This window comes from Toxorhynchites rutilus, chromosome 3 (genome assembly GCF_029784135.1).
Source record: "Toxorhynchites rutilus septentrionalis strain SRP chromosome 3, ASM2978413v1, whole genome shotgun sequence".
In the NCBI taxonomy this organism is placed as follows: Eukaryota; Metazoa; Arthropoda; class Insecta; order Diptera; family Culicidae; genus Toxorhynchites; species Toxorhynchites rutilus.
This window is the reverse complement of record NC_073746.1, coordinates 133,202,277-133,228,405: the sequence shown is the minus strand read 5'-3', so window position 1 is coordinate 133,228,405 and position 26,129 is coordinate 133,202,277. Positions and strand designations below refer to the sequence as shown.

The 26,129-nt window shown below is 36.6% G+C and overlaps 1 protein-coding gene across 6 annotated transcripts in view; it reads left to right on the top strand.

The window, feature by feature from the left end:
- The window catches only part of LOC129780633 (uncharacterized), a 158,041-nt gene that overhangs the window by 116,238 nt on the left and 15,674 nt on the right, over positions 1–26,129 (top strand). For 5 of the 6 annotated variants that reach the window (XM_055789121.1, XM_055789115.1, XM_055789120.1 and 2 more), the window contains exons 5-8: positions 5,660–5,868; positions 5,939–6,231; positions 6,297–6,379; positions 13,707–15,113. In XM_055789121.1, the coding sequence (XP_055645096.1) occupies positions 5,660–5,868; positions 5,939–6,231; positions 6,297–6,379; positions 13,707–15,113 (1,992 nt within the window). The remainder of the gene's footprint in view (positions 1–5,659; positions 5,869–5,938; positions 6,232–6,296; positions 6,380–13,706; positions 15,114–26,129) is intronic. The other variant, XM_055789119.1, reaches the window with a different exon arrangement.

Below are 26,129 nucleotides of genomic sequence, written 5' to 3'. Positions count from 1 at the left end.
ACGCGGGTTACGTATATTCGATTCTAGATTTTTGTTGTGGCATTATGTTGGTACTCATGTCTCTCACTATGTTGACAAGTACGGCTATTTTTAATGTTCAGTAAAATTTTGACAGCTGCTTTTCTTACACGTGTTTTGGTTCATCTTCGATTTTTGCCTACTGCAAAAATGGTTCAAAGAATCTGTATAAAATTTTGTGTGAAAAAAAAAATAAGTGCGCGAACACATTCCGAATGTTGATTGAAACATCTGGTGAATCTACCTTGGAGTAAAACAACGTTTATCGCAGTTCGAAAAAATGTTTTCGGAGGGTCGAAAAGATGTAAACGACGCAAAGCGTGCCGTAAGCCCGAGCACGTCAACAGCTGAAATCGAATATAAGTAATCCGTGGGTATACAAAAATCGTGATACTTTTAGAACAGCTCTTGTAGATAGAGTGGTCCACTCTATCCCATTCCATTAAGCATTTCCGTAGCCATAGCCGATTTTGCTTCAGCACTACGAAGGAATTTCTCTAGAGATAGGCAATAGGCAAAAGTCGAAGATGAGCCAAAACACGTATAAGAACGTGTCACGTGTCAAAAATTAACTGAACATTCGAAGTAGCCGTACTTTTCAGCATAAGTGAGAGACATGAGTACCAACATAATGCCACAAAAAAAAATCTAGAATCGAATACACGTAACCCGCGTAAACTGGAAAGTCGCGATACTTACCCAGGAAAATAATTTTATAGAATTTTTTAAAGAAACAGATCTATACAAAAAAAAATATAAAAAATTTTGAACTTTAAATAATAAAAATAGAAACAAATAGTATATCGGAGACGAATGAATCGTTAGTTTTGAAGTCTCCGTAAACAAAGGAAAAGAAGATAACATTGCAAATACATGCGAGTTGGGGGAACTTTTGTTCCCATCGACATGTGTTCCCTAACACAGCCATCAAATCCAAGGTGCGTTACATTATATATCATTTGTTCAAAGTTTTTACTTACACAGCAAATATGTTGAATTCAATTGAATTCGAAAATTGTTTCATACAATCAATAATTTAATCAATACAAACAAATGATTACTAAGCCTCCGGTAGTCCCACGTCAAACTTGCATTTCCATGTTCTCATGCAGTTATTCTGTGTGTTTTCCTGTCTGGTGCAGTTGATAACGAATAACCAATGTTTTATACTAAGAATCTGTCGCGCGTAGGTTGCTCGTCCAGAATTCAATTACAGCCAGTGATTGGATTTCGATCAAAATCGAATGATACACAATGTGTCATGCAAGTAACCTCTCACGAACATATAACCAAATATGAGAGGATCATTCAGATACTTGTATGAATGACAGTAATCACTTGTGTAACATTACATGATTAAGGAGAGGAACGAAGACTGTTGTTTGCATATTCGAGCTGTATCAAACATCGCAAACCATTTTCGAAGCCTGCATACAAGTTTGAACCGCATATATCGTCCCATTTTACTATAGCGAAACCCACCGCCCAGACAAGTGCAAGCAATAAATGATACGAGGAAAATTACGTCATCATTCGGTCATCATTTGCGGAGAGCGACGAATGGGAAAAGAGAGCGGTGTTGCTAGTAAAACTATGCGGTCTATATGAATATACATATTTCAAGGGATAGCGGCGTTAAAAATGGAAAATATGATCTGTCTACCCTTCCCTTAGCCTCTATCGAGCTAAATAATCATATAGTTTGCACTCTCTGAGAGATAATAATCAGGATCTGCTACATTAGTTAAATATGAATCATTCGCGTTGGGTAGTCCGTACGATCCAGCTGTTTCATGATGCATGGAAAGGTTGATATGCATATGTTAGAGGCAAAGAAGAAAATAAACTTTCTGCACCGAAAGCATATATGATGGTTTTGCTTGCGTGTCGGTGTATCATGAAGTGCAAACCGATGCAGAGTTGTCTCTTTCTATTTTGTGTCGTGATTTGTAGCTCGTAAAAACAAAAGGATGCCGCTGGGGGAAATGATTTCTTTATGATCATATTTGAACGAACGAAAACGATTTTTTGTGAATGGTGAATGGATCATTTGGCAAACACTGATTGCTCTACGGACGATAAGAAGGCAATATCGCAACCTAAACTCCGCCCGTTTTCAGCTCATTGCAACGGGTGGAAATATGAAATATGTAATTTGCGATTTCTATTTCAGTCTTGCTCTAGCCAGCGAGGAGTCGAAAGCATATGGTAATGTTGAAAGTTAATTTGGAAATTCTCATATTGACTTTTGGTTGCTTTAACGCTGCACAAATCTTTCGCGCTGCAAAACGATGAAGGATATAATTTGTCAATTCATTCCAGTATCGAATTAGTCAGCGAGTAATCACATCACTGTTGTTAAGGCTGAGAGTTACTTTAAAAAACATGGGACAATTGAGCTTGATGTTGATTTTTGAAAAGCTGGGAAACAATAAGTTTTTTTGGTGGTTTTCTGGAAGATTATGCAAATAACATTGTTTTATTAAGAAAAGTAAAAATTGTCAAGAAGTAACATGGGACAACTATGCGTAGAACGGTAGAGTACATCTCGAAGTTTCATGCAATTTGAAGACATTTCGCATAAAATTTTTGTGTTGCTGCTAATGTTTTACGTGTTTGGGTTGAGTCTACATCTAACAACTCCCGCATTCGTCATTGCTCTTAGATTGTAATTACCACTTATGAATTGCCGAAACCATCTCTCACATGTTTTCACTGCTGGAGCGTGTTCACCAGAAACTTCCACAAGCTAACGATGTGCTTCGACCGTTTTTACTTCTAATAGAAATAAAAGTAATGATTGCCGCAAATGCAGTTTTTTTTACCAAATAAATCAAAAGTATTATCTTTATCTTACATAAATTCACGCTTCAACTGACTGATCACTGTACATATGGAACAATTCCATGCCGAATCGGCCAATGAAAGCTACCCAAAATCACATTTTTCATCATAATATCCCAAATTTTAACTACGACTGATTTTTAAAAAGGGCGTATTCAAAATCGTTGATTATTCTTTCAAAAAATCGTAACTCAAAAACCAGATGTCTGATTGAAATATAATGTTTGACAAAATTGTTGGAAAATTGATTAGTTATTTAGGAAAAATAACATACATACAATACATGCAATGTTAAAAAATTTTACTCAAAATTTTCATTTAATATTAAAAACTCTTTTATCTCAAACAACCAGCCCCCCCTCCATGTTTCTGTTCTATATTTTCATTGAAAAACTCGTTTAATTTAACTTTAACAAAATTTGACGTATAGTGGTGCCATGTCGGACTCTCCGAAAAAAAGATATAAATTTTTTAAAATTTATGAAATTTCAATACTTTGTGAAATCGTAGTCATTTAAGAAAATCTCAACGCTATTTATAGTTTTTCCTGCAGATTTTGTTATTCATATTGAATAATAAAATCTGCAGGAAAAACTATAAATAACGTTTCATTCTAGGACTAACCGTTCTCGAGATATAACCATTTTAATCAAAAACAAAACCATTGTTTTGAGATTTGAAAGTTTTTAATATTGAATTCATAGATTACTAATCGAAAGTACAATTTAAGCCTTTATCTAAAGTATTCATTCCATGGCATGTCGAGAGAATTTCCAACCTGGGAAGACCCTAGACCGATCGGGAATTAGTTATGAATTTACAAAGGAAATCCCGCTTTATCAGATCCCCGGCCACCGCGTGCAATTGCGATCGTTTCCGAGTTCTATCAGCTGAGCAAACGCAAGCCTATTTTTAGCCGATACTTCAGGCCCATTACTTCACATATCCCAAGACATGTCAAGAAAATTTCCAACCCGAAAAAATCCTTGGCCGATCAGGAATTGAACCCAATACCTATGTCAGCATTAGCCTTGAATTTACAAAGGAATTCCCGCTTCACTGGATACCCGAAAACGGTCTGTTAATTGTTTTCGAGACCAGACAGCCAGGTATGGGCAAAATCGCATGGAAATTCGTTCAACAACATTCATCCACAGATAAAACTCACCCTTCTATTCTCCGTTTATGCCTCACTTTATTTGAGACAGAAAACATTCACCTATCATCTTCGCAAAGTTCATTCTCAATTTGAACGGAAAAATACTGTATCGATTACGCTCATATATTCTCAGAGAATTTTGCATTTTCTCATTTGCCTCTCGGAATGACGTTGATGGTGATAGAATCAAATTGGAAACTTTTGCTTGAGCCAGCGAGTGTCTATGTAAAATCATTCGTTTTTCACTCAAATAGCAATCATTGAGCCTCGATCGCGGCATTAAAATATAGGTAGATAGTTGAAATCGAGTTGGTTCCTGTGCACTATTGCAATGACATTTTTTTTATTCTAGTATGAAACGATCTAAGCCAAAGCAAAAGACCATATTAACGCAAGTTATTGGTGAGCGGGAAGGTAGATTCATGTGCACTAACAAGAAAAAGAGTACAAGGCAAAATAAAATCATACATACACGCAGTTTGAGTCTATTTTGAATCACTCGTTATTTTGTTTCGTACGATCCTTCCAAAGGAGTATACATTCATTGAATGTTGTTTTCCACTATTCGCTTTGTTATGTTCACTATCAGTCCCGAATGAAGATGGTCGGGGAGTGTAAAATGATTTATCGTGCAATCTCATGATTTCTTGCTGCATTCTTTTCGCCATGATTATTCCAAGCAGATACAAGAGTGATTTATAATTAGGTGTGGAGAAATGAGCGAATGATCTTTTCCATACTTGCAGACAGCTGAGCAAACCTAAGCCTAATTCCAGCCGATACTTCAGGCCCTACTTTCAACCTGGGGTATAAACCTAAATATGCTAACCTAAATATTCAATGAGATCTGCCACAACAAGGAAAAATATTGTTATAATTATCTGTTGAGAAGACGAATTTACAAGTATTCCGGTCGAGCTATCCCTAGCTTCACTCTGGTTTCCACATTAAACCCCTTCGAATGATTTTGTTGTATTCGATCATTTTTTTTTCCTTTTCTTCCATCTCTCTTTTTAAATTTAATTGAATAACTAAGATTAATATAAAAGCGAAAAAAATACCACCATCATACCATAGTCTTAACATAAAAAATAGACATGGACACACATACACACAAAATACAATAATTTCTTCATTTAATGAAATAATGAAATAATGATTTAAATTAGAGATTATTATTGAAGCAGAAAGTAAAATTACCCACAGATGATAAAACGTTCTCAACGGAGAGCAACTTCATGTCATAAGAGTGCAACTACTCACAGCTACAATTTTCATTATAGTATGACCTATTTCATTCAATATTTATTCAATACCTCAATTATCCTAGAAAGTTTATTGACTTTCCAACAATGTTGTCCAACACCATATTATATGCAGTTGGATTTCGAGTTACGATTTTTGGAGAAATTATCAAGGATTTTAGCCCATATAAACAACGGGACGCTATTAACATTGGCATTATTCTAATGGAAATCGTAATTGTGGGTAATAGCTACCTCATCACAAAGTCATTTCATGAAATCGATATTACCGAACGCTTTCTGTTGTAGGTCCATATGAGTTTGATTCAGATTTAGTGACATTTTTAGTATTGTAGTGATTTTTGAATAACTCCCCTTTTATATTTTTTTGCAGTCCTTCGCCAAGTCCGAAGTCAAAATCGATACCCCAGGACAACCTCGGGCTTGGTCTACAACCAGTATCTGTAGTGGGCACCCCAGCGGCGGTAGCCCCGGCGGCCGCTAACCGTGTCGTTTCCAACAAAGATGACTCTTCGATAGCTTCCGGTTCGTCTGGATTCGATTCGTTGACGAAGAAAAAACCTCCGCCACACGCCGGCGCTGGTAAAACACTATCTATCAGTGATCGTTCGAAACATTTACGCCGAAAACCTTCCTAATAACTATTTCACAGAGTACCGAGAATCAATCGAGCTGGATCCGCAGTCCTTCCTGGTGACCGATTCCGGCATATCTGAATCTTCCGAACCGCCATCGTCCATGTTGGACTCAACAGCATCCCAGGCGACGCTTCCTTCGCTTTCTGCACTTCTCGCGAGCAATAACCAACAGGGCGCGGCGGCGGCGGCGGCGTCTAGCGGCCAAGTAGGTCCCGGTGGAGCAATCAGTACAACGGCGACAGCAGCAGGCACGGTGCCCAGTGGCATTGAAATGGGTCATTCCCGTAACTCGAGTAATACTAGTCAAGTATGTATAATTGAATTCGGCGTTTTTCGATGATAGGCTTATGTTGATTGTAATCTTGGTTCCAGATGTCCAAAGGTTCCGGTTATAGTAGTTTTTCCCACAGTCAACATTCGCGCCAGAGCTCGGAAGGTGATTCCGGTCATCAGAGGTAAGTCGATCATTATTCAGCCTTGTCCACAAATCCCCCATGTTCAAAACTACTCTCTCTATAGACATCGTGCAAATTGATATTTCGTTTTTCGTTGATTTTCTCTCTATTCTACATAAATTTTTCCACGTAATATACATACTATGGCTCCACTTTTTTCACTTGAGTTTTAGAAAATATGAGCAACGATAGTTTTTGTTCTAACGCGAATATGTAACGTATATTGTTGCGAGGTGCGCCTCCATGACGCTTCCGAATCAATCGATAAATAATATTGCTTCCCTAGCAGTTTGACGCTTGTCGTAGGCTTCCTCATTTAATTCATAGGGATTGTGAATGAAAAGTGTTGCTATTTTTGGGAAGCTCCCAATGTCTGGATTAGTTTGAATTTCCCCAAGTGTCACGAGAGGTGACAAAGGTCAAAACTGAAATAGGCTAGAACTAGTAAAGATAGTTAATGCTATCTCCCATGAGTATTATTTTTATCTAGGTTGAAAGACTTACTTCATCGAACTCAACCGAAAATGTTGAATTTTTCCACTTCCTTCTGTTTATTACATTCTTCTATGTAACCTTTCACTTACTGACTACATACATGTTAACTTGCAATCAATGGATCAATTTGACATCTACTTAACCTATCGACTGTGTGTGTTTATATATGTTTTTCTTGACAAGGGATATTTCTAATAATTAACCGATTATTAACAAATAAAATTATTTCCAATACACCACATAATAACACCGAAGCAAACAATAATATGTAAATCAATGTATAGTGTGAGTGGACGATGAAGTAATCCCTAAAACAATACTAACATTTCAAATTATCACAAAACTTCTAACATGATACTCATAACACTCATGAAAACAAAACACTACGTCAACGGGTCTGCACGTCACCATTGCAGCAAGGGCACATCGAAAAGTGATCCCCCTCCTTCCGTCAGTATGTGTGGGTGTCGGAATGCTCATACGAAAAATGTCAATTATCAATTGCTGATAGCATGAAAGCTAGCTGATTCGGACGTCATTCATCCCGTCCTCGACTTGCCATAGACTGAGTAGTGCTTCGAGTGGCCTAATCCCGTCTGTGGTCTATGACGTAATATTTGCTTTTCTTTTCCTTTCTTCATTGCTTCCTCTATAATATATTTCGCAATGTGTGTTAACAGAAATTAATTTTATTTCTGCAAGATGGAGAAGAGCATGAACATGAGAAGTGTGGGTACAATGAATGCGAAGACTCGCGCGCCGCTTATCGTGACGCTATGTTATGATACTCATTATTATTTTATTTTGCAATGTTATTGCTATGATGGAAGCCTACCCTCACGATTTGAGTTTTTTCGACATGGATTTCGTTCGCACATAGAATATCGATTGCATTTGACTCAGGTTCAAATTTCTTGAATTCATCATCCTGAAGAGTGTGGTATTGTTTGTTAAATATAATAATCGAACGTTAGAATGAATAGCCATGTTAAGACTATATTCGACACTTTCCCTTACACAGATTCATTCCCAGGATCTCTAATCGTTGGAACAGTCAATACTTGTGGATATATTATTCTGGGAAGTCTAAAGTTTACTAATGGAAAAAAATCTATCTAGGATTAGCAGCGTAAATCACTGACCAGTATTGGAGCCGTAGAATAAATAGAAAACATTTCCAGGATTTGAATCCATTCATGACAGAATAATGGGAATGATTAAATGATTCTTCATTCTTATCAATTTTATTATTATAAATTGAATGAATTTTCTTAGTCGAAACGATTTTTTCTGCTCAAATTTTCCCAACGGCGTAGGGTTCGTCTACTGATTAAAGAATCGATCTTTGAAAAATTAAAAAAAAACTTTTTTCCAATTTATCTGTTTATTCTATATGAGTGTGGTCTTTTTTTTAAGTGGGAAATACAAATTTCATATTACTATTCAAACATTCATAGGCAGTTGTTTTGTTGCTCAGCATGAAGGCCACAAAAAGTATCGAAGTCCAGAAAAAAAATTCCAGGGCATTCAACTTGTACCGTCAGGGGAAGTCGTTTTATAAAATAAATTTATTCAAAAAGGATTATTAGATATTCAACCACTGGTATCTGCCCAGAATTCAGCTGACAACGATCCCATAAAAGCCAATCGTGCCATACGTCTCTCATTTAGTCGAAGCCGATTCTTGTTTTTAGCATCAGTTCTTAAAACCAACCTTTCACCTGGAATTGATGTCAACATCTAGTTCAGTGATCATATGATACACTGGTTATAGTACATCCCCTCAGTAGCTGCTGCTAGATCTGTGTGTGTCAGCATTTGTACGGAAGTAAATCGTAGAAGAAGCGATACAGATATTGACATTACAACTAAAAAAAATTGTTAGGTGGTCTTTGGTGAGATTAAACTCGATGTATACTGAAAAACAATTCTACAAAAAGTTTGTTTTTGATCGATCCAAAAAAATCGGAAATCGGAAAGGAAAAGTTAGATATTCTAAGAATCGATTCTAGATCGCCCAGTCCTATCTCCAACTTATAACACAAATCAGTTAAAATCTGGAGACTCGGAACAGTTTTATTGAAATAAAAATTTGGAATTGTTTTCATTGCATGAAAAAATAAGAACATTTTCGACCCACTAGAAATCCACTGTTGCCCTTGCTGCAAATCACTTATCAGATCAGAAATTTAATACCTAATTTATTAGCAAAAAATAAACTTAAATTTGCTAGGGATATCTCTTCGAACCGTGATGACATAAGTTTTTTGCCCGAGCAGTTGTCCAAAATTCGTCTTCATGTACTTTCCGTCGTCTATGGGTAAGCAACCTTGGTACCTCGTAGAAACCTTGCTGTACAACTTCCGGGCGAGCGTTTCAGCCGCTCCAGCTTCCGATTTGATTGCTTGTTGGCACAAATGGTGCAGACGGGTCCTCCTGACAGTACTTTCGTTTGAGTTCTGGCAATAACATCGTGTTAAATCTTAACGAATTTCAAAAAGCTCGCTTATATTTTCATGTAGATCGGGCTTCATATGATTTATTTCCTTCGAAGATCTGTTTATGGTATCTCATGATTTCGTCGATAAATGGTTCGATTGCATTCAAAACAGTACTGACAGCAGCTTGCAGTGTGTGACCAGGGCCCGAAATATTCGAAGATGAAAAATGAATATCGACTCTCCTCTCAGTCGCTTCGCTTTGACTAGCACTACTTCGGCATCCGCCGTCAACATGATTTGACTTGACTAGAACATGAATTGACGAGCGTTGAGAGCGAGGATGACTGATGAACTATTCTAGTCATTGATTATTCTAATTGACGTGACTAATGAATCCAAATCTGCCTCTTTATTCAACTGACTTCAATCCACACTTCTACTTCCCCTGACACGAATGTCTTTACCCGCGTACATAATCTTATTTTCACGTCGATATAAAGGGAAACGAAAACTTGATTTCTGATGCAAAAAAAGTAGTTTCACCATTAATGGACGGTTTATTGTCTACCCATCGTGAACTGAAACCAACGAACGTAGACAGTTATGAGGCATGTTATAAATGTGCTCGCGTTAGTATTAGTAAATGGACTTGCGTTCAAAACAACGCACACACACTGTACGCTATTTTATACGTGTGAGTAGTTTTCGTGTACGATACAAAAAATATCTAGCTCAACTGTAGTGTATGTCAAACCACGTTGAACTCAAACATCGATACATGCATACGTGATACATGAGAGAGAGAAACGAATTCATTGTGAAGGGAATCACTTCAAAATGTAACGAGACTTCAAAAGCCATTGAGTCCATTTGACGGGTAAGAAAGAAATAAGATAGTAAAAGAAGATAGCGACTAGACGCTCGACTGACTCTTGAGTCATGATGACGGAGAAACTGCGTGAAGAAGCCAAAAGCCATCTCCAATTGAATTCGAAGGGGAATTTCTTCATAGTCTGCTGACTATCCTCAATTGAATACGACTATTCCGAGCCCTGGATTCTAAGAGCTATGTTTAAAAACATTTTACCTAAGATTACAGCATTCTTCTAATTCACCGCTCGTGGACATTACTTTTACTGTTAGAATTTAATAATCAATCAAAAGCGTACTGAATCCGGAGATATTCAATTGCAATTCAGGGAAATTCGCATAAGCACAGCATTATTCACTAATCAGTGCTTCACTTGAGCCTCGTATTTTGAACAAAACCACAAAATTATTTTCAAAATTTTTGGTACGACGAATCACAAATTGAATTTTATCAAATATTCGTGTTTTCAAAATATTGAAGATAGAATTATTCACCCAGTTGTTTTTGCAGGTTGCCCAAGGCTATTTTCCGCCGCCGCGTATTGAAATATACGATAGAATGAAGAATGTTCTACGCGTAACGAGAAACAATTCAATGTCAGTTAATCAAATATTCACAAAATATCAAAGATAGTATAATTCTTCCGATTACCCAGGGGTATCTTCCGCCGCTTCAAATAAATATATACGATATTGAACGTATACTCGACAAAAAACTAGAACACCTTGCAATATCGAAAATATTGACTGATTCAAGAGCATTACCACACATTTCTTACCCACAAACTTATGAAATGCATTAAGAGTATGCATAGCACTTTGTACTTTTGTTACAATCTGCGATGAAAAGTTCCTGTAATTCACTCAATACATTGATTGATCGGCTTAAAAAAAGAACTAAACATATTGTTTTGGGGATACACTAGGCTAACAATCTTCCCTGCTAACATTAGTACTTACAACAATGTTCGGAATATTACAACGAATTTCATAAAACTTAACGAAACACTGCTTTTAGCACTTTTTTAAAACCGATGTAGAATATTTTGATATTTTTTTTCCGTCAAAACAACAAATGAACCTTGCACTGAATGCATTGAAATTCTTAAAATTACCCTCCAATTTGCAGTGCGATCATTACATATTGAAATATTCATCACCAAAAATGAAAGGGTAGAATTTTAGTCAATCAAAGTTCAAGCGTCAAATGCACAAATAAAACCACCCTTTCATTCTCTTAGACAGAATGTCAGCTTGGAATTGCACCCAAAAACCCAAACATGCTGAGTTCAAAGCCCAAATAATGCTGAGTTCAAAGGCTGTTCCACACAACCACGCTATCCACCTAACCTGCTATTTCAATTCACGAGAATATTACACCATATTATAAAATGAAATTGAATCTTGCAAGTATATGCGAAAAAGAGCTTTTTGTTGCTGAAGGTAAAAAGGAGAGCGCAAACAACGTAAAACTTTTAACCGTTTTGCATCGGCGCACCTGTATCATACTCTGCCGCTGCCGCTAAAAACGGTTAGGTGATTGCCATATCTAGAAGGCATCAGCAGCCGTAAGCAAATAAATGACTGCCGTGTATAAGCCACGTCAGTATCTGTTGACCAAAACGTGGCTGCCGTATATAGACGACGTTAGCCGCTGTGATGCACCAAATGGTGTTTCTTATTTTGCTTTCTCATATTGCTCTTATATTGCCATATATATTATATACAAGCTCTCGCTTGAGTACAGTAAAACCTGTTTTTGCGCGGTTGCTTTTTGTGCGAGTTCTCATTTGTGTGACTGTTATTATTTGTACGATTAGTTTGTGTGATTCAAGACCCGATGTCATAATAAAATCGCACAAAAAGAGTCACACAAACGAGAAATCACGCGAAAAGTGACCGCACAAAAACAGGTTTGTCTGTAAATGATGTACCAGTATGGATGGTAGCACATTTTTTGTTTCTTTTAAGCTCATTTAACACGTCGAGCCCCGCGTCTGTTCCTATTCCGGGGCTCAACGTGTTAATGTAATGTATGAGGATGTCAAAAAATGTGCTAAAAATTATTTTGTATGTAGGAATCAAATAAAAGTTGACTAGAAAGGTTAATTTGATTTACTATTGATTTAATTCATAAACAAAATGTCTTCAAAATATAGAAAAATTTGAAAATATAGAAAGAAATCGATTTTTATCTGTTCTCATTATTTTTATCTGCATACAGCTGAATAAAATATGAGTGTAAAATATTCTAAGACTAGAAACTTGAACCTTCAAAATGCAATCTGCCTTCGTTGATTTTTCACAAAGTTACAACTTTCCAAAATCACTCAAAAATCTCGACGTTGCAATGTATCCCTCTATTTTTTATTCTGTGTGTAATACAAACTTAAAAATATGCCTGTTATGGAACAGCAAAAGCCCCACCGTGGCTGAGATGTCGTGTATTCACAAGTAACGTCTAGTGAATTGGTACTTGCCGTAGAAAGCTGTTTAATCCTGGGTTTAATATGATATCAAATGCTTGGATATATGATCCTTCTGCATTTTGTGTATTATTCGAAAAGTTAAAGAACACGTAAGGCGTTTGCCCTAGTTATACATTTGACTGTTGAGCTCAATGTCAAAGTAGTATTACACTTATCCCCTAAAAAAAGTGTTCGTACATTCTTAGCCATAAATTTGTCGCCAGACATGTTGGATGGATAGGATTGTAGATTGGTTGTGAGCGAGGAAATATCGGAACAGATTATTCACAGCATCCCGTTCAAAATCACCACACATAATGATTGGTTTGATAGCATGATTATGATACAGAGATGTTTTTTTTTTATTAAACATTGAACAGTTTTCAGGCAACTGTTTATGGATCATGAATTATGAGGAAAGCACTTAGGATAAGATGCAAACCAAAAGGGGTGGTGTTACTGAGTGTTCTCGACCGAAAAAGCCACATGTTCACTCGGGCATACACGATCTTTCGCGTTGACAGAAATCTCTTTCAGAGAAAAGATAATTAGATACTCTGATGTTTCTCCATCCAGCATACCGAAGCGATTACATCATACAACGCTTCCCATTTTGAGCAAACCACATTATATTGTGTCACACGATGTGAACCAGATTCTTCCGAAAAAATGTGATTTAAAGCAGCCGTTGTCGATGCTCGACGCTAACAGATTTAGCACTAGTCGCGGACGATGAGGTTTTTTTTCACCCTATTTATGTGCATGCGAAAATGTTCTTCTTAATAATTTGCTGCCAAAGATGCTTGATAGCAAACCTCAAAAAGAACGTATTTTTGCGCCAACGGTTGGACAGGATATATTTCCTTTCTCTCCCAAACTTCAATGTTCTCTAACCCAAAAAAGAACTTCTCCCGCTTTTCCCACTTCAACAAAATGAAATAAAATTCTAATTTGCTTTATTTCAGCGTTTTTTTTTTGAAGTTTCGTTTTCCTTCATCACATTGTTTGCTACTTTTTTTTCTCTTATTATTATTTTCTTCCCGCTCCCCAAAGGTTGCGCCCGTCATTGCAAACAAAGAGCCAAAACGCTCAGACGAATTCTAGCTATCACTCAGTAGTTAATGGTAAGCGTTTTGTCCATGTTAATAATAAAATCATAACCACCAGCGTCGTCGGTCCGGCTGTGTCCGCCGGGGCCTGTGACTGCACAGAAGGAACCCCGTCGAAGGTTGCGACTGCTCATCAATTGCTCTCGAAGCTTAAGATGCCACAGAGTCCCAACTCGGACTCGGGAGACGAACTTTTCGTTACCCCCGATGTTACCGTCATGTCGGACGAGGGAATGTCCACCGAGGATAGGACTGACTCCGGACTGGATGAGTTCGGAACGCCCACGTCGGAAATCCCGCTATCGAGGCTGAACAAAATCAAAAGCATGAATAATCTTTCTATTACGAAGAGCAAAATGTTCAGCTTTGACGAAACGGCCGACGAGGGAAGCTTCTATTTGGACTCGCCGAGTCAACAGATGAATCTTAGCCGGATGAAATCGTTGGGAAATCTGTCTGCGTACGAGCGAGAATTCGGGGCGACCCCGATCGATCTGCTCAAGCTGAAAAAGGAATTCGAGTTCAAACGATTCAGCAACGCAAAAATGAAATCATTGACGGATCTCAATGATGATTGTGATGATATTATTGTCCAACGAAGAAAGCAAATATCGAAGGAGAATGTTGCGTCGAGGGAGCCTACGGAACGCGAGGAAAGGAAGTCTGCCTTCCACAGGAATGGAATTGATTCGACAAATCGCTTCCAGCCTTTCCAAATGCGAAACTCTTTCCACAGTGGGATCTATAAGAAGAAAATCGGTGTTGGTTACACACGCTACATTGGCATAGAAGACGAAACGCCTCCTTCGCTGACGAAGATGAATTCCATTCCCACGCTTAGCGCCACGGATCGTGTTGATCACAATCCGTTCCTCACCCCAAACATAGGGCGAAAGCGATTTTCTTCCTCAAGCAACAGCCCGGACGAGAACGAACAATCGCCGGTGGAGCTACGAATCGCCAGGAAACTCGCCGAGGATGTGGTGGACTCTGGCAACCTACTGAAGACACCATTTGAGCGCAACTTCCGCAAAAGTTCCCCCACGGAGGAATTCCGGTTGTCACAGCCGATGGCACCATTCCGGCAGTCGGACAGTAATTTTTACAACATCATTCGGAACTACCCGATCGGGAAATCTTCGTCCGCAAATTTGGAATGGCTCCGGCATCGCTCGTCTTATAATAATTTTCCACAAAGCGGAAAATCGAGTACAACCACTCCGACCACGGCGTCGACAGGACTTCCGCAGACCCTGATGACAGCAAAGTCTCAAGCCAACATTTTGACCACCGGAACGACGGCACCCAGCTCGCCATCGTCGCATCACTTCACAGCTCGAGTCTACCATAGGTAATACTCTCATACAGAATAAATCACACCAAACAACATCCATTTTGCTTCATTCCTAACTAAAGTCCAAACTAAAGCGGATGCTTGAAACTGCAATAATAAGTTTTCGCGACAATAGCATCCTTGGTTTAGTTTCGTTCGAAGTGAAAGCTAAATTAACACAGAGTGAAGTATTGCTGCTGCGCCATGAAAAATCAAAGCAGGGTGATTACAAAAAGAAACAGAGTGACAATAAAATTGACAAAATAGGTCCGATCAAAAATTCGATTTCATTTCGAGCTTATCTGGCTTCATTCTGTGCTTTTGCCGATGCTTCCGTTCTCGAAATGCATTTTCTCGTTCTATCGATGGAAATTAAAAAAAATTTGTTCTCGGTTTATGTGTGTGTTTCTATTGCTGTTCGTGTTCTCTAGCTGTTTAGATGCACCATCAGTCCCCCCGCTCCCTTTATGATTTTTATGAAATGATTTACTCAAATGCGCCATGCAATTGTTTCGCAGCTTCAATTGTTTGTGTGTTTTTCACTTCAATATTGCCTAATTATCAAAGTTCTTTCGGTGTTATGTGACGTATTGTTGTTATTTTGTTTTGTTTCCACTAGAAAAGTCTCTGACAGGTTGGATGACAAACTACCACAATGGAGCTCAAGCTTAGAAGAACAAGCAATTAAATTCAATCAAATAATTTATATTCTACGGAGGAAACAAACAACCTTTAAATACATAACGATAATACGCAGTAACATATATTTTCGCAGAAACTCGCCCAGGTATTTGATTTCAATCACTTTTAATCATCAAGGGTAACGTCAAGCTGAAGTGGACAAATGAGCGATCTCATAAAGTTTTTTCAAAAAATAATAATGAAGCCCTTTAATTACTATTTACGTATGACGGATTACCAACTTGTCTCGTAGTTAGCAGCACCATCTCAGAATTCATTCAAACTTCGTGGAGATATTATCTGAACAATCTCATTTTTTCCCAAAATTAGTCTAGACTGCCGCGTTTTTGTTTTTGTTGTGCTTTTTTACAATTCAATCTAGCCCAAAAACAGCATCTCCTATAAAAATATTTCCTATGAGTAGCCTATAACAAATTGTATGATTTTTCATGGAAAATGGAATCGCTCTTGAAGTGTTACACTGAAAAATGCCTTTTTAAAGATGAAATTTTACATTTTATTTCTGAAAAGGTCCTATCAATGATTTTTGGGAAATATTCTGAATTTAAAAAAACAACAAAAAATCTGAATCGAATTTCTACACATGTTTTCAATGTTTTCCGAACAAACTGAAATACAATTTTCTCAAAACGTTTATTTCGAAAATGGCTTTGAGGGCTGAAGGCAACATGGCTACAAGTTATCCATACATCTCTAAATGGGCATATATTGGGAAAACATGTTTTTTAGTAACAATTTTTCTATGTCTAGAAAAAAACCAAAAAGACTTTTCCGTTTGAGTGTAAAACATCGCCATGGTATCAAATACTTGTTCTGGTTTGAAAATTATTTTGACAATCAATCACGCGGTCTTTTACGAGTTTTTTTTTACACTGATTTTCGAATTAACGCGGTTTTTACGCGGACTTTCGAATTAACGCAATTGAAGAACGAAACACCTAAGCGTGCAGTGAGAAATGAATTTTCGGATTAAAATTTAAGATAAAATTCAAAAATAAAATTCAAATTCAGATTAAGTTTCAGATTAATGCGTTTTTTTATGAGGTACCAGTTGATATTTATCGCTATTTTGAAAAAATAAAAAAATCATGCCACAAAAATTCAGAAAGAAACTCCATAAAATTGAATTGTCAAAATTGTGACACCTTCCTTTGATACAACTGAAAGTTTGAGAGAACCGGCATTTATGATATCAAACTCTTTGTTGCATATAATTTTTTTTTAAGAATGATACCCCAACAAAAATACCCCAATTTTATACAATTTTTTTACATTTACGTATAATTTTAGATCCCTGCTTTTTTATTCCGCCTATAGGTGGAGCACCCATCCTGAACTAGGGCAGTCTGAAAATTCTACTTTTTTTTTTGTTGATTTTGTCGATTTTGCCGATCGTACCAGTTTTTGAAAATTCCTAACTCCTGAACCGCTGGACTGATTTTCGTTCATGAACAAACAGATGAAAGGTATTTAAGTGAATACTATACTGGGCTCCAAATGTCTAGTTTCAGAAGAAATATTCAAAAATAGTTTTAAGTTGACTAAATTATTCATAAAAAGCTTAGTGTTTAAAATAATATATCTAAAATCTAGAAAGTTCTATTTTTCGTATTTGAAATACGTAAATTTCAACCATTTTGTTTGAAAATCAGACCGCTTGACCGATATTCGATGTTTTTACAGAATATTTAGAATATTTAATTAACCGTTTGAGACTGGCATATCGCACTCCCCCGCATCCAAACGGTTGAACTTTCTAAACAAATTGGCACAGGCCTCAAAATGTCTAGTTTCAAGCAAAAACATTTTTTTTTGTCGAGAGCACCTCTGCCCTCTAACTTATTGTATGATTTATATGACTATTGGGATATTGAGACTTGGCATTAAGTTGAAGGTGGAACGAAGCCACAAATGACTGTCACAATGGCGTTCACTTCTTTCATCTTCCTCCCTCACCCCTCGCCCGATATGCGAAAAATATTAATAATTTTGCGAAACAGTGTGTAGAAAATGATCGTTTTCGCACACTTCCCATCAAATAATATCAACCAAACTCTAATCGATTACTCTCAAGACATTAATTTTTCATCTGCCGTCGCAATGTATAATGAAAAACGTCGGAAAACTCGGGCTAGTGCTCTGAAAGTTAAATTTTCACTATTCAGTTTCCCGCAATGGTTTGTTTATATTGGTGAAAGCATCGTTATTTTTTCGACACTGATGTATTGCAGAGCTCGGCAGACTGTCACGGCTGCCTCTGCTGTCAAAAATAGCAAACGGAAAAGTATTACATTCAATCAAAATGCCTCGGCCAACGAAGAGAAGGGTTAAAGCTCTCCAACGTGAATATGTGGAAAAAATACAAAACACAGATTTGCACAAATATTTTCAGTGTTTTAAAAAAGGTTTAAATAATCAACAAAATAGCATCTCTGATATCGAGATGTGTTAAGTAAAAATCCTCAGTTTTCAAGATAAAATATGAGAAAACATATAGCGCCCCCTAGTCCAAAACCATGAAAACAATAAAAAACGACCACCATCAATAATTAAGAAAACAAAATCAATTTTTTGCTGGTTCAATATATTTTAAAAAAGGCTAGGATAGGCTCATTGGCTTCAATTTGATATGTCGATCATCTGAAAAGGTTCAGTGGTTCAAAAGTTATGAATTTTCGAACAAAGCCTTTCTTGGGAAAAAGTGGAAATAATTGATTTTTCGAACCACCCTAAAATGGAAATGGGTCACCCTAAAGAAAAAATTAAAAATTACGGGTCTAATGTTTTGTGCTAAAGAACAAAATTACAATTTTTCACGAAATCTGAAAACCACTATAACGGTTTGGCATGGAATGGCTGCATGTCTACTATGGCATCGAAAATGGTCATGTCAAATTTCAAAATTCGACCATGTACATTTTGTTTATTGGCCCAAAAAATGATCTGTGCAAAGTTTCAGCACCATCGGACATGATTTGCCAAATGACTTAAAAATGCATGGAACGTCAAGATCTGGTGTTATCACAAAAAAAATGTTTTTGGCCGAAAATCGACCTTTTAGATATTTTTCAAATATCCTTTACTTCCCATTTGGAAGATTTTCGAGGATCAAAAAATCAAAACTTTGAGCGCTTTGAGGCATCCCTAAATCATGTCCGATCGAGCTGAAACTTTGCACAGATCATTTTTTGGGCTGATAAACAAAATGTTCATGGTCGATTTTTGAAATTCGATGATGAAATTTTTCCAATACATCTTTTGCCACCCTAATGCCTACCCACAAACTCAGCGTTGCCACAAGTACAGGTTTATCTGGAAATGTAAAGATTTTTCCGATTTTTTTTGTACAGATTACAAATTTTTGTCCGAAAGTACAAATAAGTACAGATTTTTCGAGTGTTAAATTTATAACACATGTAGTTTGACAAGTAGTTAAACAATTTGTCTAACAGTTAAACAATTGTTAGTAATTTGAGTAGATGATAGTTCATAATTGATTTGAAAAATTACTCTCAAACGGTCTGTTGTTGCCAACTAAAAATTAAAAAAATCAGAAAGAATGAAAACAAAGATCAGGATAAATCAGGATAGCTCATATTGGGTTGTCCGAAAAGTTGATGTCGATTTTTGGGAAAACAAAAACATCATTTTCAATCAAAGCATTATAATTTAATTTTATATTCATAGTTCTGTTTCACAATCTTTCGTCATCTTTCACACAGCTTAAATATTCTATCCTCCCAGAACATGTTTGCTCCCTCGTCGAAAACTGCTGCGAGCCATACATGGGAGAAACAGGTTGCTTGGTAGTAGCTCATAATACAGAATCCAATCCAAATCCCACCAGAAACAGACTATATCTTCCTTCGGGCAAAGACCGGTTATGTAAAAGAATGATTAAGCATGGTATAAATCCTCGCATAAGCGGAAATGCTGTTTCGCCTAACTTTTTGATCGTTTATATTGAAATTTTCTAGCACTGCTTTGGGAAGCCACGAAACGATTGAGGGTAGAGGTAAAAAAAAGTTAAGTACAAAGTTTTACTTAATGTAAGACTTATACAAGTGCGAACCGGAGAACTATCATGACAGAAAACTTTGGCATGAAAACCAGTATATTTATTACGAATAATGTGAAGAGTACAAAAAATCAGGAAAAATCAGGATCATTTCGGAAAAATCAGGATAAATTGAGTGTTCGTCAGGATATCAGGGAGCGTGCTAAAAAGCCTGGAAATCCTGAAAAATCAGGAAGGTTGGCATCTCTGGTTGTGTGGTTATTGAAGCAGTACTTGCATGATGATCGCACTCGTTTCAATCGACTTTATCGATACTTTCGTTAAACTGTTTGTTCATTCCGACTGGTCCCACAGACCATAGTTTATCAATCTAATATTTTAGATGTATTGATGTTAGAAATTGGACATTAGGCGTTTCATGATGCTAAGCACGCTATATGTGATGTCATTTTTTTTCTATTATATATTTCTATTCAACCATTCCAGGCCAATCCAATATATTGGTTTTCAGATTTTAGTGAAAATTCGTAGTTTTGTTCCTCGTCGAAAGCTATTAGACCAGTGTTTTTATTTCTTTTTGGTACTTTTTTGGGCTCAACGTATTAATGCTTGATTTAAATGTAGTGAAACTACATTTGGAATTTATCTATTTAAGAAAGATTCTTGAGATTAACATGGTTAGGATTAGACTTAGCGTTTGTATCATTCGTCGTTCGTATTGCGGAATATAAATCTTGGGAAATGAATTGATTATTCAGTAAAATGTAAAATGTTTCTGGTTTCCAAATTTATTGTACTATCGACAAAAAAACGAGCATGGAGCATGGAGCATGGCATGGTGCAACACTGATATTTTTCGGTGATTTCTGAACGGCTAACGGCTCCAACTGCGTTAAATTAACACCAGGAAATAAAAGGTTATATGTCCTAGTTGCAAATGTTGCTTCTATGTGTGTAAATGTAATGTAAAAAACGCCTGAACGTTGCGAACGAAAAAATTTCCAGAGGTATTGAGGATACATATTTACCTACTGACATAAGTACATGCTAAAATATTTTCACTTTTATAATTACAGTGGATTTAAAATAAAAACAAGAATACTATTTTTGGCAATTTTTGTAAAATTGATTTTTCCAATTTTTTCAAATTTAAATCGTTGCTTTTATTTTGCTATCGGTCTGAATGGACTCTTAAGCGGAAAGCGACGTATAATAATTCGATACGGATTACGTGCAAATGGTACTCTTGGCTATGAGTATTTGTTATAATTCAATACTTATCCCTACCCACTCACATACTTATGAAAAGAACGTTCATCAAACTTCCAAAATTTAAAAAAAGAAGAAAAATATATTCATTCATTGAGAATTTTTTCAGGTGCAAATTCAAACAAATGATTACTGAGCCAACGGTAGTCCTACGTCTACCTTGCGGTTATATCACAGATATAACACACAAATAATTTTTTCTCCGATATTTTTGTACCTAACAAGTATGCACATCAAAACAAAAAGATCTAGAATATCTAGAAGATTCTTAACGATAGTAGAGAACTTGAAAATGATCCATATTTCATCTCCAGGTTTTCATTCAAAACGAATCTACAGCCTTTCAAAAATCACTGTTGCTATGTTGTACGATGCTGTAATTTTTATAACCGTTGCGTTTTTGTGTCATTTGAAATGGATTCATTTTCAGGAATCACTAACCTTCAAATGACACCTTGCAAAACTTCGATGTTTGATTCACTAGCAGAAATTTTGGCAACACATAGAACTATAAATATACTACAGTGCTTTTCATGATGATACGATTTGACGTTGCAAGAAAACTAATTTTTGAACTTTTCTTTTGTGGCACATGGAGGTGAACCCAAAATATGAACTCGAGTGAAGAAAAAAAATTCGATTATGAAATTGAATGCACACAATTTTTTTTCAGGAAAAATGCTTTTCATAATGACTATTTAACTGGTACTTTTTTTTAACACACTTCTTATTTTAAATTCGAAAGTATTCAGTTCTATACCTGTAAAATTCATAACTCAAGAACTAAACGAGATAAAACCCGAAACTTTTATTGAAGGTATAAAAGTATCCAGTAGTTTTAACTTTCTTGGCAAAATTATTGAACCATCTCTTCTTCATGCAGAGTCGAAAACGCTAAGGCCAATCGTTAATCACTGCAGCTTCTCGATAGAATTCCTTAACGATTGGTAATTTCAATGAGAACTTCCATGCTCCTCCAACTTGGCCCAAAGTGAATAATCCGAGGGTCATTTGCGGAGATGGAGTCTGGTGGGTTTGATGCTCGTTTTTAACCATTCTAGGAGTTTTTTGCATCGTTCCAAATATATTCACCTCAATCTGGGCGTCAATAAATGACTCACACATCGATGTACGCAAAAATTAATTTAGGATTGCGTTGAACGCGTTCATGAACAACATAGATAACATTGTGCAGGCTCGGACGTCCTTTTTTGAGCCTATCGCCCATATCAGTTGTTTCTTTGTACTATTGTAGTGTACGGAACACGAATCGTTCATTGACAGAAAACGGTTTGAGCAGCTCGTAGATCTGTTTTGCCGTTTTCCAGTACTTAAATAACGTCACAATTGTCACGCGCTTCTTGTACAGACCGAACTTTATCGTTGCTAGGAAACCGAACAAGTACTGATGGGACCACGAAACTTGGTGAGAGTGAAGGGGGGCATTAAACTACACGACTGCAGTATTACCACTTTTCTTCGCTGCCAATTTCTCTGCTGAGAGCATTCGCGATCTCACTGACAGAATTATGGCTATACTTGATAATGTAAATACGGTATCACGATAAAATTGGACTTCTTTACATCATCAACAAGTTCCTACAATATTTTTTGTTTGTTTCAATATAGAAAATCCTCAAATACAACCTACTCCAACACCGTTTCGATTTCACTCGAACTACTTTTCTTGCGTCATTTTATTTAAATCAGCTTGAATGTGAGAGATAGCGTTACGAAGCGAGTTTTCCAAATGACTGTCAGTGATTTTGTTCCTTGACTTTGATTTCACTTCTTTCATAACTGGAACAATTGCTCACAAATGTTTGTGGATTCAAACAAAGAAATAATAAAATGAGCATGTTTCATTAGTTCTGGAAATCACGCTTCTGGAACAAATCTGGAGTAGAAATTCAAGACATCATGGTTTCCAAATTTGTCATGCAGCTCTAAATCACACTGCGTTTCAATGAGTTCCATCTTCATCTTTTCAGCGGCACATATATCATCGAAACTGAATGGAGTAGAGAAAATTGAGTTCTTTCATGTGCTTTGAAGTACCAAAATCTGCGAGAAAAATCAGCATTAATTGACTGGAGTGCATCAACATTTTTCCTAGTTGTCGACGCTTGCGAAATTCTAAATGTCAGAAATGGTTAAAATAAATATTAAATTAATGGGTAAAATAAAAAAAATTAAATAAAAGTTTGTTTTCGAGTGAAACAAAAAATAGAAAAGAAAATAAGCTTGGAACTCACGATCATCCAATGCGTACGAGTTGATTGATGATTTGGACGATATCCTTCAAGACATACTCGAATCCTACATTCATAGGAAAAAAGCAAGCCTCGGTAACTTCGAAATCCTTTTCTCATCTATCACCACTGAATAAAATACATAGTCGGCTGCTCGTTCCTTCAAACAATTTTCGCTCCTAAATCAGCCAATTTTCTAGCACAGGATGTGGCAACAAACTTGTCCATTTTCGACGCATGTTTCGACTTATATTTTGTTCCAGATTGAACCTTCGAAACAGCAGCAGCTTCATTACAAGTCAAATAAACCAATTTCTGATTTATGCAGATACAAAAGTATATTTCAGATAATTTTCCCTGGAATATACGTCATTCGTCAGCGACATTTCTTTTTTTACTAATGCAGGCTTCCATTTTGCTCCAATCTATACAACACACACCACAGCGATGAAAAGGCGAAATGGTGAGTGAACTCGACTACCCTCTAATGGCGCGAGTACCACAAAATCGAATGAATTTTCTTCCAACCTTTTCTCTCTTATGTACTCTGGTGTACATTAGGGTGCCAATGAATGTATGGGAAAAAAATCGACCCTAGAATTTCAAAAAGTTACCCTTTCACCACCTCGAAAAAACACCCTATGCAAAATATCAGCCCAATCGGACTTAAGGGAAAGCTGCGCAAAGCGGTCAAAGCTTGAGTTTTATGAAAATCGAAAAATCACCCAAAGGGGGAGTAAAGGAAATCGGAGTTTTCGAAAAACAAATTTTTTGATGCCAGATGTCTTAAAATTGCATGAAACGTAGTGATCTAGTGTCATCTCGAGAAAAAATTTGTTATCAAAAATCGACACTCTGGGACGTTTTTTTTCGGAATACGAGACGAAACGTATGGTTTTAAGTGCCAATAGAAATATTTATCTCGATTTTTCATTCGGAACTTGTTGCGAAATGTTGATTTGCACGATAATATACCCTATGCAAATTATTAGCTCATTCCAACTTCATTTATTGGTGTTGCAGACGTTAAAATTAGAGTTTTTTGAAAACCGAAAAATCATCGGAAATCGGGGTTTTCAAAAAATAAAAATTGATGCAAAATGTCTTAAAATTGCATGACACGCCGAGATTTACAGTTATCTCAAAAATTTTGTTTTTGTCAAAAATCGACTTTTTAGACGGAAAAACGACCAAGCGCAAAAAAAAATTTCGACAAGATTTTTTTTAGAGATAGCAGTAAATCTCGACAAGTAATGCAATTTTAAGACATTTGGCATCAACATTTTTTTTTAAACCTCGATTTTCGGTGATCTTTCGTTTTAAAAAAAAACTGAAATTTTTGCTACACTAATAAATGAAGCTCGAATGAGCTAATATCTTGCATAGGGTATATTATCGTGCGAATCAACATTTCGCAGCAAGTTCCGGATGAAAAATCGAGATAAGCTATTTTTATTGGCACCCTAAACTATACTTTTCGTTTCGTGTTCCGAAAAAGTCCCAGATTGCCGATTTTTTTTCGAGATGACACTAATTCTCGACGTTTCATGCAATTTTAAGACATTTGGCATCAATTTTTTTTTTTTTTTTGAATATCCCGAATTCCTTTACTCCCCCCATAGGTGATTTTTCGATTTTCAAATAACTCAAACTTTGACCGCTTTGCGCCACTCTCCCTTAAGTCCGATTAAGCTGATATTTGGCATAGGGTGTTTTTTCGAGGTGGTGAACATTTTTCGTGAGGTAACTTTTTGAAATTAGCGATGACCACTTTCATTGGCACCCTAGTGTGTTACTCACAATCGAGTAACTGACAACGTATAAACCTGGTTTTACTGACGAATTTATGCGAGTGTGAGCAGAACAAAACCAAAAACGTGAAACAGACAGTGCTTTGGGTAATAACGAGAACAATTGTCAGAAGGTTGAATTAGCATGGAAAAAAACGGAAAAAAATACAAAAAATTATCATCTTGGATACACACGATTAACATGCATTATTCAAAAAGTTATTTTTATTCAATTGTATGGAAGCATTTTTAATTATATTCTTATTTCCGCTTATATGATTTTTTTTTTCAAATCAGGCTACGGGCCGCAAGAACAGGATGGCCACGACTGCCTTACATAGTACAGCGGTTTCGAACTGTCTGATTCATTAATCTTTATTTTTGAAAAGACAATTCAGGAGATTGTCAATGAGCGTTCATGGGATTGGGACAAATTTGATGCCGGAAATACGGTGTACGAGGTCTATTAAAAAACATCGCGTCTTGTCAATTTCCGCGGGTTACGTAGATTTGATTTGGTACTCGGGGTACTCAAGACATTCTCTTATGCTTTCAAGATCGACCGTTTTTGATGTTTTGTTGATTTTTGACTCCTGCTTTGCTTGCACGTGTCGTGGGTCGTCTTCGATTTCTGCCTATTTCAATTCATCAACCACCATTGGGATAATTGAGCTCTGGTTTCCACGTCACAACCATGAACCCATGATTTGTCACCAATTATGACCCCCTGGAGCAAGTTTGAGTCGTGGTTGGCAGAGTACAACAGCTCCTAGCAATGTTAATGCGTTGCTGTTTTTGGTCAAACTGAAGTAATTTCGATAAGAATTTCGCTGCGACTCGTCTCATGGCCAAATCATTGGTAAACGCTACAACGAAAAACCGAGAACCGAATATGCGTAACCCGCGGACAAATTTGGACAAATTAGGTTAAAATGTTTGTTTTTTAGAAGAATGTTTTTTTTTGTTTTAAGAAGAATTTTTATAACCGAATATATACCACGAG